The sequence below is a fragment of the Hemicordylus capensis genome, chromosome 6 (assembly GCF_027244095.1).
Source record: "Hemicordylus capensis ecotype Gifberg chromosome 6, rHemCap1.1.pri, whole genome shotgun sequence".
NCBI classification, from domain to species: Eukaryota; Metazoa; Chordata; class Lepidosauria; order Squamata; family Cordylidae; genus Hemicordylus; species Hemicordylus capensis.
Window position 1 is genome coordinate 2,311,845 of NC_069662.1, and position 13,927 is coordinate 2,325,771.

The 13,927-nt window shown below is 59.5% G+C and overlaps 1 protein-coding gene across 1 annotated transcript; it reads right to left on the bottom strand.

The window, feature by feature from the left end:
* Positions 1-348: 348 nt before the first annotated feature.
* Positions 349-13,376, bottom strand: DVL2 (dishevelled segment polarity protein 2). The gene is given in 16 exon segments (XM_053264687.1): positions 349-3,232; positions 3,235-3,458; positions 3,941-4,165; positions 4,776-4,952; positions 5,357-5,488; positions 6,407-6,541; positions 6,865-6,932; positions 7,037-7,113; positions 7,405-7,544; positions 8,270-8,339; positions 8,457-8,547; positions 9,034-9,166; positions 9,255-9,364; positions 9,672-9,823; positions 12,431-12,500; positions 13,122-13,376. Coding segments are annotated over 16 exon segments (2,268 nt in total). The 5' UTR covers positions 13,310-13,376; the 3' UTR covers positions 349-2,956.
* Positions 13,377-13,927: the final 551 nt, after the last annotated feature.

Consider the following 13,927-nt stretch of genomic DNA (forward strand, 5'->3'; position numbering starts at 1 on the left):
CCCAAGCCCAGCCAGCCCAGGGCTGCCCAAAGAGCCGAGGCTGCGCGAAGCCTGGCTCTGGGCGCCTACCTTTGCTTCGCGCCCTGCCCCGGGGAGTTTGCAGTCGAAAATTCAGCACAATGGGGGCGGGGGGGGCCCGCTTCCAGCAGAAACCCACAAGCAGCCCCACCCCCTGCCTGCCACCCGGAGGCAAGGGCCCCCTCCCTCCCTCCCCCCCTCAATGCCATACCAGGCACCACTCTACAAATCCTTCTCACAGCCCTCCGCCTCCTCGAACCCTCTCCCAGCCACCCAGCCTTGCATGTGCACCAAGGAAGGGAGAACAAACGCACACCATGGACCAGAAACTTGGATCTTATTAGATTTTTTTTAATTGAATGTTTTTTGTACACAAAAGAGCTAAAAAATAAATATGTTATTACAAAATAGGATCTGCTAGAGATCACACACATGCTCCTAGAGACTGGAGGAGGAGGGAACTAAATACTTGGGGCCCAGTCCCTAGGAGGGGTCTCCTGCTGCTCCCAGAGTCGTGCTTGTGCGGCACCCTTGACGGGAGGATTCGTACCCTGGTTGAGGGAGAGAGCAGGGTGCAGCGGAGGAGGCGGAGGGGGAAACTCTGTCCTCTTCTCTCCTCCCGCCCCACCTTGCCTCATCCCAGGAAGGAAGGCAGTTGAGGCACACAGACTCCAGCCCCAAACCTACCACCACCTTTCTGCACATCTAAAATCCCAACAGACCATCTGGACAGGTCAACATCCTCTCTGCAGGGCTACACTAGGCCTTTGGTGTGCGGGCTGGAAATCGGAAGCACTTTCAGGGTTCATAAGCCCTTCCTCAGTGGAAAGCTCCTCATGTCACAGCAGCTGCGCACAGCTGCATTCCAGACATAAAGGCAACAAAAGCTAAACTCCCCAGCTTCTGTCCCACCTGCAGTCTGTCTGCCCCAGTCCAAAACAGCCCGTGGGATCTGAAAGACATCTTCAGACATTCCCAGTTCAGTCCCTGGATCCCTTTTGGAACCATCCTCTTGCCTAACAAACACAAGGAAGAGAGTGGTCTGGCTTTTCTCCCACTTCATGTTTATAAAAACAGAAGCTGCCACTGGCTTCAGCATCCTTGGAATGAGAGCCTAAACGCCAATCCCCAGGATTCTCAAACTTGGGCCCCCTGCTGAAGCGGACTGCAACTCCCATCATTCCCAACCCTTGTGGGAATTGCAGTCGGACAACATCCGGGCTCCCAAGTTTGAGAACCCCTGCCCTATATAATAGATGTTTATTTTGTGACTTCTCCTTCACAGTTTTTGTGGTACAGGAGCAGACCTCCCCACTAAAAGCAGGGCTCCACAGATCCTGTTGGACTACAAGCACCATCATCCCCAGCAGACACCACCGTGTAACTCCACCTAGGGATACAAAAGGTTAGCCAAGTCTGCTTTAGAGGACCCCAGTGATTTCTAGATTTCTAAACCCACACATCAATGGCCTAGTCTCACTGGCCTTCTGACAGATGGTGGCATTTCACCTCAAGTGATCTTTGCTCAGCCCCAGGTTTGAAATCCCAGCAGCTGAAACTGGAAGAGTAACAACAAGCTGCAAAGAACAAAGATCACTCTGTCCTCTGGCTGCTGGGAGGAAGGGAGGGAGGAAGGAAGGAAGGCACAGTGCTGATGGCCCTGGAGTCAAAATGCTGCAAGGGACACTTTGGTTCGGAACCCTTCAAAGACGCAGAGAACTGTAGTGTTGGAAGAAATGGAAACACAAACACAAAAATACAAAAAACAAACAAAAACCTCACACAGGAGTGGGGTGTCAGAAAAGGGGGAGGGATGTAGTGTTAAAATGTGATTTGGGAAGGGGAGGGTGGCTTTTATACAAAAGCAAGTTTTTGTTTTTTTAAAAAAGGAATGGACTTAATTCCAAAAACAACACACATTTAAAAAGAAGTTTAAAAAAGTCCCAGCAACTTCACTTCCACCGGTTTTGTGATCATTGAGGTGGAGGGGAAACTGTTCAGAAGTACCATCAAAAGGTCCACCCCCCACTCCACTAATCGCAAGGTCTGCTGAGCCCGCAGGAGAGCTGAAAGGGTGGAAGTCGCAGGACAAATCAAGCAATGGGGAAACCTCAAAGGGGATCTGGTCATGTGGCAAGAGAGATGGTTCTCTGCCAGGGGTTTCCCCCACGTCGTTGGACTACAACCCCCATCACCCCCACCCACTGACTGGGGATGATGGGAGCTGTAGTCCAACAACATCTGGGGAGCCTGAGCCCAGGCAGCATCAGGGCTTCTCCATGACTGCTGGGAAGACTGTGACACACGTTCAGAAGGTGGCCAGGTGGCGACCGTGGCCCAGAGAGGCCAACCTTCAGGAGACACCAAGCCCGGCCGGCTGACCTAGGCTGTCAAGGCAGATGTGTAATAACAAGGCAGAGGTCGCATGATTCTAGGGACCTGAGTCACACAGTTAAAAAGTGGCCAGGCCGGCCACAGGGTTAAAAAAAACCCAAAAGGCTCAAGGGGACAGACTACGCCACGTGTCTCCAGACTGAGCCGGTCAAACACGACTAACAGGCGGAGGACCTGGCCGTCACTCGGAAGGGCTACAGAAGCCAGATGACGCCGGGCAACTCAACTCGGAGGAGAGGCAAGCAGCTTTGCTGGTGAATCAGAGTATTGGCCGGGGCGTTTGGGCCCCCTGAGGCCTAAGGCAAGTCATGTGACAGCGAGGCCGGAAGAGACGGCGGGCGGGAGCCACACTGCTTCGGGCCGAGTCGCCGGACCAGCAGAGCGGGGCCAAGCGGGGGGCCCCGCGCGGCGACGACCACGGGAAGCAAGGGTTTGGCCAGCCCAATACCTGAAGGCTCTACGGCGGAAGACTACGGAAGGCAGGAGGCCAGGGGTTTCCGGAAGGCTTTGCGGATGGAGGCCAGTCCTGGGCGTGGGCCGGCGGTCACATCACGTCGACAAAGAACTCGCTGGGGTTGCCCATGGCCATGTGGAACGACTGGCGGCTGGCAGTGAGCTCAGGGGGCACCGAGCCCAAGTCGCGCACCGGGGGGGCGCCGGGGGGCTGCACGGCGGCAGCCGTGCTGGCAGAGGGCGGGGCGGGGGGCGGGACCATCATCACCACCATGGGGTTGTAGGCCAAGGGCATGCCCCCGGGGGCTGCGTAGGCGGCGTGCAGGGAGTGGTGGGAGCGCACGCTGCCGCCGCCGCCGCCGCCACCCCCCCAGGCTGTGCTGGCTGCGCTGCGCAGCCCCCTCCCCGCTCGGCCCCCACCGCGGCCCCGCCACGCTGGCTGCTGCGGGTCGAGTACTCCGACTCACTGCCGCTCCCCGACTTGGAATCCGCCCCGGCCGCCTTCTCCTCCTTGTGCTTACTGGGCCCACGGCCACCTCCGCTGCCGCCGCCGCCGCCCCCGTCACTGCGGTTGGACCCGCTGCTCCGGCTGCCTGCGAGGAAGAAAGCCAAGGGCCGGGTAAACCGGAAGCCCGGCCGTGTCCCCACCCCACGGCATGGTGTGTTCGTAAGGAATACTGGAATGCGGAAGGGGGAGGGGAGGGGAGGGGAGGGGCGGGTCACGAAAGACGACACAGGGACCCCCAGCCCCGTATCACCGCGTCTCCATCGACCTGGGCCTTAAAGTCCAGGAAGTCCCGTTTGCCTCTGCTTTGGACCACCTGGGCACAAGATCTCCTCCCCACCCAGGAGTCCTGGTGCCCAGCCAGTCCCTACTCGGAGGGGGACCCTCTCTCAGAGCTGGCACCACCCTCACTCACCAAAAGCACTCAAGGAATTCCTGCCGCTTCTGTTCAAAGGAGCCAGGGATCCTGATCTTCCTGCCTCGCTCCCAAAAGCAACTCCCCCACCCGGGTGGGGTGCAAAGCCCCAGGAACCCCCATCGCCCCAGGGCGGGGGGGGGCCCTCAACCTACCTTCGCTGTGCTGACTGCCGGCACTGCCCATGCCGTAGCTGTAGGAAGAGAGCTCGTGGTAAGGCGGGGGCTGGGAGCTGTACGGGTGGGGGGCTGGGTACTGGTAGGAGAAGGTCGGCATCAGGGGCCAGGGGGTGGCGCCCGGCAGGGGCAGCGGGGCCAGCGTGTCCTGGTCAGAGGCACCGCTGGAGCCGTCGTTGTCGTTGAGGGAGAGGTTGGCCATATCTAGGAGAGAAAAGGGAAAGCCAGACACTCAGCCCAAGAGCGGGACAGCCTCTGTCCAAAAGGGCCCCGACCTTCCAGGTGAAGCCAGCCATCCTCTGGCACCAGATCAGGCAACCTGGGGGAGGACAAGATCCGGACAATACAGCCAGCACTGCAGAGCGCCCACGTCGGTGTTCCCTCCCATAGGGATTCCCAGATGTTGTTGACTACAATTCCCAGAATCCCCAGCTGCAAAGGGAAGACTGACGCCAAGATAACCCCATCCACCCTGCTGTCAGGAAATGAGAAATGGGCCAGTGGCTCTGCGAAGGCAGCTTAATCGATTCAGCCAAGTCAGCCACCACCTCCTGCAAGATTACTAAGGGATGGGCCTGTGGCAGAGTCCCTGCTTAGCATGAAGAAAGCCCTGGGTTCCCTCCCTGGCAGCATCTCCAAGAGAAGGCTGAGAGAGATTCCTGCCTGTAACTTTGAGCTGGATAGACCAAGGGTCTGACTCAGTCGATGGCAGCTTCCTCTGTTCTCTAGGTGGCTCACAACAGAGGATGAAAACATACAATAAACACACTGAACACATTAATCCAGGTTCCCACCAGGGGATTGGGGCCCTTACAGTGCTCGCAGCCGGTGAAGTCCCCGAAGATGTAGTAGCACTGCTCCGAGAAGGTGATCTTGTTGACCGTGTGCCGGATGAAGCCGGCTTTCAGCAGGTTGCTGGCATACTTGCGGGCCTCGCGGCGGTCCTGGAAGCCCTCCACGTGGTGGTACAGCCAGTCGACCACATCCGAGCCTGGGCAGGGGAAAGGGAGGCCAGGAGTCAGCCAGCCGGGACCTCCCGAAATGGGCCCAGCAGCTGTCTTGCTTTGGCGGGGTGGAGAGCTGAGCTGGCCTGGCACTAGCGGGAACCAACGGCCCCCTTGGGTTGGCATTTGGACGGGGGACTGCATGTGAGCGCTGCAAGGTATCCCCTGAGGTGAGGGGGCCATCGTCCAGTGGAAGAGCATCTGCATGCTTGCGTGTGGGAGGTCCCAGGCTCACTCCCTGGCAGCATCTGCAGGGAGGGCTGGGACAGACTCCTGCCCGGAACCTTGGAGAGCTGCAGCCAGCCAGAGCAGACAATACTGAGCGAAAGGGACCAATCACCTGGCTCCCTCTGTTCCTATGACCCGCCCTGCCCACTTCTCAGCCTGGTACCTAGAAAGGCGTTGGGGATGGTGATCTTCAGCCACATGCGGTCGCGCACCTCCAGGCCGGACTCGGGAGACGCCATCGCCTTGGTGACGGAGGCCATGTCGGTGTGGATGGACAGGTTGAAGTCGTCAAAGCCTGAAGGCAGAAGATGGGGAAGAGAGGATGGCGTCCGAAGGGGCCACAGAAGCACAGCAGGCAGCCCCGAGGCAACTGCTCAGAAGCAGCCGGGGCAGAACTTGACGGGAACAAGCACTGCCTCACGGGAGCTCAACCGCCGGGTTCAGAAAGCAGCGGGCAGACACAGGGGAAGGTGTGGAATGCCTGGGAGGTTCTTCAGTGGGAGCCTGGGTGACCCAGGAGGCCACAGGGCCTAGTGACCACGAACACAGCAACAAGAGCCAGAAAAGAGACCATGTGGAAGAGGCCCAAGGCTCTGCAAACGGTAGGAAAAAGGCTCTAAGGGGCGGGGGCAACCGGAGTCTCCCCAGCTGCTGTTGGACTACAACTCCCATCACCCCCAGCCACAACTGCAATGGGAACTGTAGCCCAACAACAACAGCTGGGGAGACTCAAGTCGTGCGCGCACACACACAGAGACTGAAAGAGGTTTCCCTCGAGAAGCCCGGAAAGGCAAGGCAAGCAGCAAACTGCACATTCTCCGGGCTTGAGTGGTGTAAAACGGCAGGCTCTTCTTCAAGGACTCTGTCCTGAGCGTGACTGACTTGAGCTCTGTAGTGCTTTGTTTTCCCCCAGAGAGTGGCCACCCAGCCCCAGCTCTGCTAGAAAGAGGCTGCAATCCCCTGGGCCACACTGGCCACCAGTTGTGCTTCTCCAGTCACCCTCTCTTTGCTCCAGCAACTGTCGGCTGCCGTTTCCCACCATGGGACATTTGGGGAGCAGGGCGGGACTCCTCCTGATTTATTTATTATTTCTCTTTGTAAACCACTTTGGAAACTTTTGTTGAAAAGCGGTATATAAGTATTTGTTCGTGTGTGTTTGTTCCCACCACCCACTGCCTGCCGTAGTCGTGGGGGACGGATGTGGGGCACTCACGCTCTGTCTCCGTGACGGAGGTGCCCGAGGTGATGGTGCTCATGGAGCTGCTCCCGGGGTAGGCGGCAAAGGCCCCCGTCAGGGCAGCCGAGTGGGACACCCAAGCCGCCGGGTCGATGGGCTGGATCGGTTCATCTGGAGAGACGAGAAGCCGCAGGCAGTTCCCCAAAGAGCCAGGCATCCTGGCTACTAGCTGGCTGCTAGCAACTTTTGCCCCCCTCCCCGCCCAATCCTACAGGCTCCCAGGGCCCTAAACCCGAGCCCTTCAGAGGGGGGCCCCCGGTTCTTCACCAGAGACCCCGCCTGACCCCGGCCGGCTCTTCTGCTCAGGATCTCAGGCCCCAACTGGCTGGGAGCCGTGTGCAGGCCCTCAAAAGAGCCGGCAGGAAGGCCCAGCAGGGCCTCCATTGCTGCTGCTGCCCAGCCAGGCCCCAAAGCACCTGCTGCCAGCCACTTACTTCGAGGCAGAGTGAAGTAGCCCTGTGGGGAGGGGTCCCAGCACTTGGCCACCGTCAGCACGATTGGGCTGCAAAGGAAAGGAGGGGCTGAGCCGAGGGGGGGCCGCGGCAGCGCCAGCCCCAGCCCCACGCTTGGAGGGACTTCAGGGGGCCAGGAGGGGGCCATACCCACCCTGGCTGGTGGACGATTTCCCTCAAGACTCTCACAGCGTCGTCATTGCTCATGTTCTCAAAATTGATGTCGTTGACCTGGGATGGAAGATAGTGCCCTTCTGAGAGGAGTTATAACGAGGCTGCCCAGCCTCACGTCCCCGGAAGAGGGTGGACTACAACTCCCATCACTCTCAGTCACAATGGCCTTTGGGAAGCCCAGAGTTCAAAGCTTGTGCTCAGAGGCCCTGCCCACCCCAGGAGTCCTCACCCAGTGGGTGGGGTGTGAGCCTGCCAACTCCCACCTGGGCGTGATGCCAAGGAGGTTCTCCCCCCTGCTGCTGAGGCACTGGGGAGTGGGGGGGGGTGGAGAGTGGGGGGGGACCTCACCTGCAGCAACATGTCCCCAGGCTCGATCCTGCCATCTGCCGCCACCGCCCCGCCTTTCATGATGGAGCCAATGTAGATGCCGCCGTCCCCACGCTCGTTGCTCTGCCCAACGATGGAGATGCCCAGGAAGTTGTACTTCTCTGCCCAGGGAGGGAAAAGATGCTCAGGACCAGCACGCTACATCTGTGTGTGTGTTGTGTTGTGTTGGGGTGGGGGCAGAATGGAAGAAGCTGGCGGGCTGCCAAAGCAACTCCCTGTCCCCAAAGAGGACCTATCACCCCGAGAGCTCCCCGCCACCCCCCGATTGTTCGTGTGAACCTCCCAGAAGGGAGCTTCTGCAGCCCACTGACCGAGGCCCCCCATGTGTCCTGGAGCTGCCAGACCTCTCTTCTTGTCCTCTTGGCAATTGCCGGGGCAACAGCTGGCAGCCTAAGGACCAAGCCCAGGCAGGGACGGAGGACAGAGGAAACCACCTCGTCTCAAGCCAGGCCCTTGCTCCACTGGGCTCAGCACAATTTACACTGACTGGCAGCGGCTCTCCAGGGTTCCAGGAAGGAGTCTCGCGCCCAGCCCTACCTGGAGATGCTGCCGGCCGGCGGACCTAGGAACTGCTGGGCCTCTCCCACTGAGCCATGGCCCTGCCCCCTCAGAGAAATGTCTGCCCGCGCTCACAGAGGGAGTCTCCCATCCAAACGCAAGCCAGGGTGGAGCCTGCTTAGCCAAGGGGACCATTCCTGCCTGCTACCACAAGGCCAGCTCTCCTCCCTGCCCCGGTCCTCGCCCCACTCCCCCCCTTGCAGTTGGACTCTGCGCAGCTTCAGCCTCCCAGCAAAGTCCTCCCTTCCCAAACGTGCCTGGCCCTTACCCATGTTCAGAGTCACCGTGATGATGTTCAGGGACATGGTGGAGTCTGTGACGCTGCTGAAGGATGAAGTCTGGAACAAGAGGCGGCAGGGGAGGCCCCGAGAGACTCAGCCCCCAGACGAGGGGGGCCAGCAAGGCGCCACTCCCCCGCCCTCCCCCCAAGCTCCTCCCCCCACCCTCCTCCTTACCCGCTCGAGACGGGGCGGGCGCTGCTTCCGCCGCCTGCGATGGCGCTTGAGGAGGCGGGAGGCACTGCTCTGCTCCGTGGAGCTGCTGAACCTGCCGAGGGAAGGAAGAGGGACGCCCTGTGGCACCTGCAGCCGCCACTCCCAGCGAGGAATGGCTTGGCATCAACGCTCCTTGCAAGGGAAGCAGATCAGCAGTGGGGGGGGGAGGCCTGCTCCTCCTGCTCCCCCCACCCACGCACCTTTGCTCAGGAGAGCAGGGAGAGCGCCCTCCCCCCCCCCCCGGCAATGGACATGAGGCCCATGCTCATCCCCTTCCCACATTTCAGCACAACAGAAGGCCTGGATGGTTCCTTGCAGCCAGACCCCTCCGGCTCCAGCGGCCTCCTCCCAGCCCAGGGCTGCTCCGCTTTGGCCCTCCTGCAGATGTTGGCCTTCAACTCCCATAATCCCCGGCTCCTGGCCACTGTAGCTGGGGATTATGGGAGCTGTAGTCCAAAAACAGCTGGGGGGCCGGAGCTGCGCAGCCCTGTTCTAGCCCCAGAAGGAAGCCCGCCCGCCCGCCTGCCCCCCCGCTCACCTGCTCATGGTGTCGTCGTCATCCGAGTCACACAGGCTGGTGGTCTCCAGCTCGCTGGTGAGGAGAGTGGAGGAGCTCTCGTAGCCTGCCAGGTGCCGCTCCAGCCGAGACTGCCCATTCAGCCGGTGCCCTCCTGCAGCAAGAGAGGGGAGGTAGCCGGGCAGACACAGAAAGGCCGCTGCACTCCCTGCCGCTGCCCCCCCGCCACGACAGCAACACACCTCCGTGCTCCAGACTCTCCCTGCGCCGAGGCCTCTCCCGCCTCAGCAGCACCACGGACTCGGTCTCGGTCTCATGGTCCAAGTTCTCACGGCTGCCCGAGATGTTTGGGCTGCAGAGGCAGGAAAAAACACACACCCCTGGATGCACTGCAGTACCTCCTCAGCTGCTGCCAAGGGGCCCTCCCCTCACTGCCCCAAGCTCCCTGGGCAAGGGTGGGGGGGCCCCTCCCATGAATCTCACAAACTGGGTTCAGGGCAGGGGCTGAGTGAAGGCCACCACGGGATGTGGTTCCATTTCTCCCCAGGCCAACAGAGTCACCACCAAATAGCTGGGCCACCCTTAGCTAGCAGTCCTTAAGCCCAAGGCCCACCCTCTCAATGTGGGACACGCCACACATCCAGCCTTCCCCTACTCACTGGAAGGAAGGCGGGCGGGAATCCCCAATGCCGCTTGTTCGCTCCACAGGCAACGGAGGAAGTGGGGGCGGAGGTGGTGAAGGCTCTGGCCGCACTTCTAGGGGAGGGGGCGGGGGCGGAGGCTCAGGCTGGGGGGTCTCCGAAGACACAAGCTGCATCAGAGGAAGGAAGGATTAGGCCAGGGCTCGACAAATCCCAGATGCCAGGGAGCCGTGGCACCTAGTAACTTGACAGTGGTGCCGAGACTAGGGTTTTGGGGAGCTACTTAATGCAATCCTCATTTGTCCCCAGCAGCCTGCTTCGGTTCTATGCTACGTGCAAAGAGAAGCCCATTCTAGGGAGGTGCACCAGCCAAGGTTCATGCACAGGTTTGGAGCTGCAGTGGGGGTGGCGAGCGGGACCTTTAAAAAGGAGGAGAGCAGGTCTTTACCTGCTTTCCACCACCCCATGCAGCTTTTTCCTGCTGCAAGGGCATTCCCCCCACAAGAACCCGCGCACACGAACAACACGCTGACCACACAAATGTGGGCCAGTGCCACACAGGGTTCTTGAGGGCAGCGCCATCACAGCAGGAAGCTGCATGGGGCGGTGGAGAGCAGGTAAGGACCTGCTGCTCTCTTCCTTTTTAAAGGCCCCGCTCGCCACTCCCCCCACACCCCAGGTGGTGCCGAACCTGTGCATGAACCTAGCCTGTTTGCTCTCTCCCTCCACAATGCTTGTTACGAAGTCTGGTACTTTCAACAGTGTTCGTTGTCCGGCTCCTAGATCCAAAGAAAAGTGGCCAAGGTCTGGATTAGGCAGGATAAAAGCCCTCCCACCCTATTCTTCCTAATAAAACTGATTTACTTATCTGATCAGCAGAAAGAGTCCTGCTGCATCGGTCCCAAGGCCCACCAAGGTCAGCAGTCGGTTTCCGAGAGCATCAGCCGGTTGACTCTGGGGAGCTCCATAAGCAGGACTTGGAGACAACAGCCCTCTACAGCTGATGCATCCCACCCACTGGACTCAGGGTATACTTACTGCCTCGGAACACGGAGATTCCACTTCGCTACCATGGCGAATAGTTCTGGAGAGGCCACTGCTCCAGAACAGCCCTTCTGGATCAGGCTATCCAGTTCAGCATCCTGCCTCCCACAGGGGCCACCGACAAGATGCCTCTCAGCAGCCCAGAAGCTGGAGATGAAGGCACCCCCCCCTCCAGCCATTCTTCCGCAGTGGCACCCTGTCCCTGAATGCACATACCAACAAACAGCATTACCTACACCCAAGATTCTTACCCCCAGAGCTGCAGGACATGGTCAAACTGAAGGTTTGGCCTTCAAAACAACCAGCCACCAAATCAAAAACACACAGCAGAACAGTGAAAACCTGCCTCAGTCTTTACAAAACAAAGTGGAATGCCTCCCTGCCTCACAACAGATGTTGCATGGAGCATCATGAACAGCTCTGGAACACGCTGGCCGCCCTTGGCAGCCCAACCAAATTTGTGGTGGCCGGCATCTATCCCTTTTTTTCAGCACACTCCTGTGCATCTTCACTCAGAAATAAGTTCCAATGTGTTTAACGGGGACTACTTGAAGGTAAGTGGACTGCAGCCTGAATCCTGAGAAGAGAGCATTGCTTGCTTCACTGGCAGCGGGAGAGGAGAGCTGGTCTGGTGGTAGCCAGCCTGACTTGTCCCCTTAGCTAAGCAGGGTCTGCCCTGGTTGCATATGAATGGGAGACTAGAAGTGTGAGCAGCAATGTAAGATCTTCCCCTCATGGGATGAGGCTGCTCTGAGAAGAGCATCTAGTTTCCAAGCTCCTTCCTTGGCAGTATCTCCAAGACAGGGCTAGGAGAGACTCTTGCCTGCAACCTTGGAGAAGCCGCTGCCAGTCTCTGTAGACAATGCTGAGCTAGATGGACCAAGGGTCTGACTCTGTATATGGCAGCTTCCTATGTACCCAATGAGAGGGATGTGGAGGACCTGGATGACACCCAACCAAATTTGTGGTGGCCAGCATCTATCCCTTTTTTTCAGCACACTCCTGTGCATCTTCCCGCTCCTCTACCAACAGGGAACAGGAAGGGGCAAGGATCTTCCTCACAGCTGTGCAGGGACAATCTAGGAACATAGGCTCATGACCTAGGAAGCAGCCTTCTACAGAATCAGACCCTGGGTCCGTCTCGCTCAGCGCAGTCCACACCCACTCAACAGTGACTCTTCAGAGGTTCAGACAAGATTCTTTCCCAACTGTGCCTGGTGATGTTGCCAGGGATTGAACTGGGGACCCTCTGCCTGCAAAACAGGGGTTCTGAGCTACAGTCCTTCCTTAACCACTCCCTAGTGGGAAGGAAGGTGGGGCTCCTCTCATCACCCCCACCTTGGCAAGGGTGATGTAGGGAAACATGGAATCTCACTTTTAAGCTGGTCTTTGTGTTATCATTTTATGCTGATCAATGAAAGAAAAAACTATTGACTTCTGAAGCCCTTCGGGGACTTGCAAAGCCCTATGTCCAGCAACTGCAACACACACACTCTTCACGCTTGTGAGCTTGTTCACCCTTCCAAAAGCGGCTATTACCACACATTACAAAGAACAAGCAGCTTGCCCAATGCCACTCAGCAAGGCCATGGCTGAGGCAATGCCTAGAACCCACACCCAAGGGCGACATAGCGTCCAATGTCATGCACAGGCTCGTGTAAGCGAAAGCTGCAAGATTCCAGACTAGACTGCAAGCATCTGATGCGACAAGTCAGGCCAGGCCGGCTCCATACCCAGGAAACGACTCTGCCGTTGAAGCAGGGGAGCTTTGCGTTGTCGTCTGAGATCTCCTCCTTCACCACTCTGCAGGCAGAAAGAGAAGAAAAGGCATTCAGGGAAGCGACATTTCAAGGATAACAACCAGACAAGAGGCCCAGAGGCCCCAACTTGGAGGTGGCAGGAAGGCATGCTGCACACAAAGGAGCCAAGGAGACCTGGGTGGAGAAGCAAGCAGGGGAGCATCTTCAACGAGGCCCATGTTAGGGCTCAAAGGATGCTACTGTTGGGAGGGGGAGCAGCCTTGCCTGGATCCCACTAAGAGGGGTAGTCAATTTCGGGGGGAGGACGCTCTTCTGGACACCTGGGACCCAGGGAGGGAGCTAGTCTGGGTTTGCAGGAGCACCACCTCCCAGACGCCTGGGTCCCACCAAGAGGGATAGGCACATCCCCTTCCAGGCAGGGTGCTCTCAGACACCTGGGTTCCCCTGAGCGGGGTAAGTGTGCCCCCTTTCTGTGTTTGGGGGCAGAGGAAGAGTAGGTCCCCCCCCTTGTGCTGGGCGGGGGGAGAGAGGGCTCTCCCGGACGCCTGGGTCCCAGAGGTGGGGGGAAGGAGACCCCCGCCCCACTTCCTGCGCAGGCGCGGGGGCAGGGCGCTCTCCCTGACGCCTGGGTCCTGCAAGCCCCCCCGGGCAAGCCCCGCCGCACCCAAAGTCCTGGTCCATGCTCTTGAAGAAGTACTTGGCGCCGGGCCGGGCGAGCGCCGCCTTGACGTGGCCCAGGGTGATGCGCTCGGCCGGCACGGGGATCTTGACCAGGTAGGGCGTCTCCTCCTCGTCCAGGTGGTAGATCACCTTCGTCTCGCCCGCGCCGGGCCCGGGCCCCGCCATCGCCATGACAACCGCGGGCGGGCGAAGGAGGCCGAGCGCGGAGGAGCCGCCGCCAGCAGGGAGAGCGGGAGGGGGGGAGGGAGAGAGCGCGGCCCCGCCCCCTGCGCGCCCTTGCGTCACCACGCAGCCCCACCTGGGCAGGGAGGAGGCGCCCCAGGCCGCGGCGTCACGTGACGCCCGCGCGCTTCCTGGGGGAAATGACGTGCGGAACGCCGGCCTTTGTCTTCTGACGTCGCAAACGCCTCCTCGGCCCCCCCTCTGCACACGGACAGAGGCTCGCCGGGGACTATATGAAGACTCTCCCCCCAACTGAGCTTTTAACTCGGCTTGCAGACGGCTTTTAAAAGATTTTGTCTTCGCGCTGACATTTTATTCTGTAAACGGGAGTTTGAGGCGGGGTATCAATGTGCTGAGTCGGGGGTTCTCACTGGGGTCCCCAGCTGCTGTTGGAAAACCGCTGCCATCGCTGGGGATGATGGGAGTGGTAGCCCAACCGCAGTGCTTCGCGCACTGCAAGCCTTAGGCGGCCTAGGGGGAAAGACTGCCTTGCGTGGGTCCAGAGGGCGTCAGACGCAGGGGCCAAGGGGAGGCCAGCCCAGCCCAGGAAGGTCTGCAAAGGCCCCC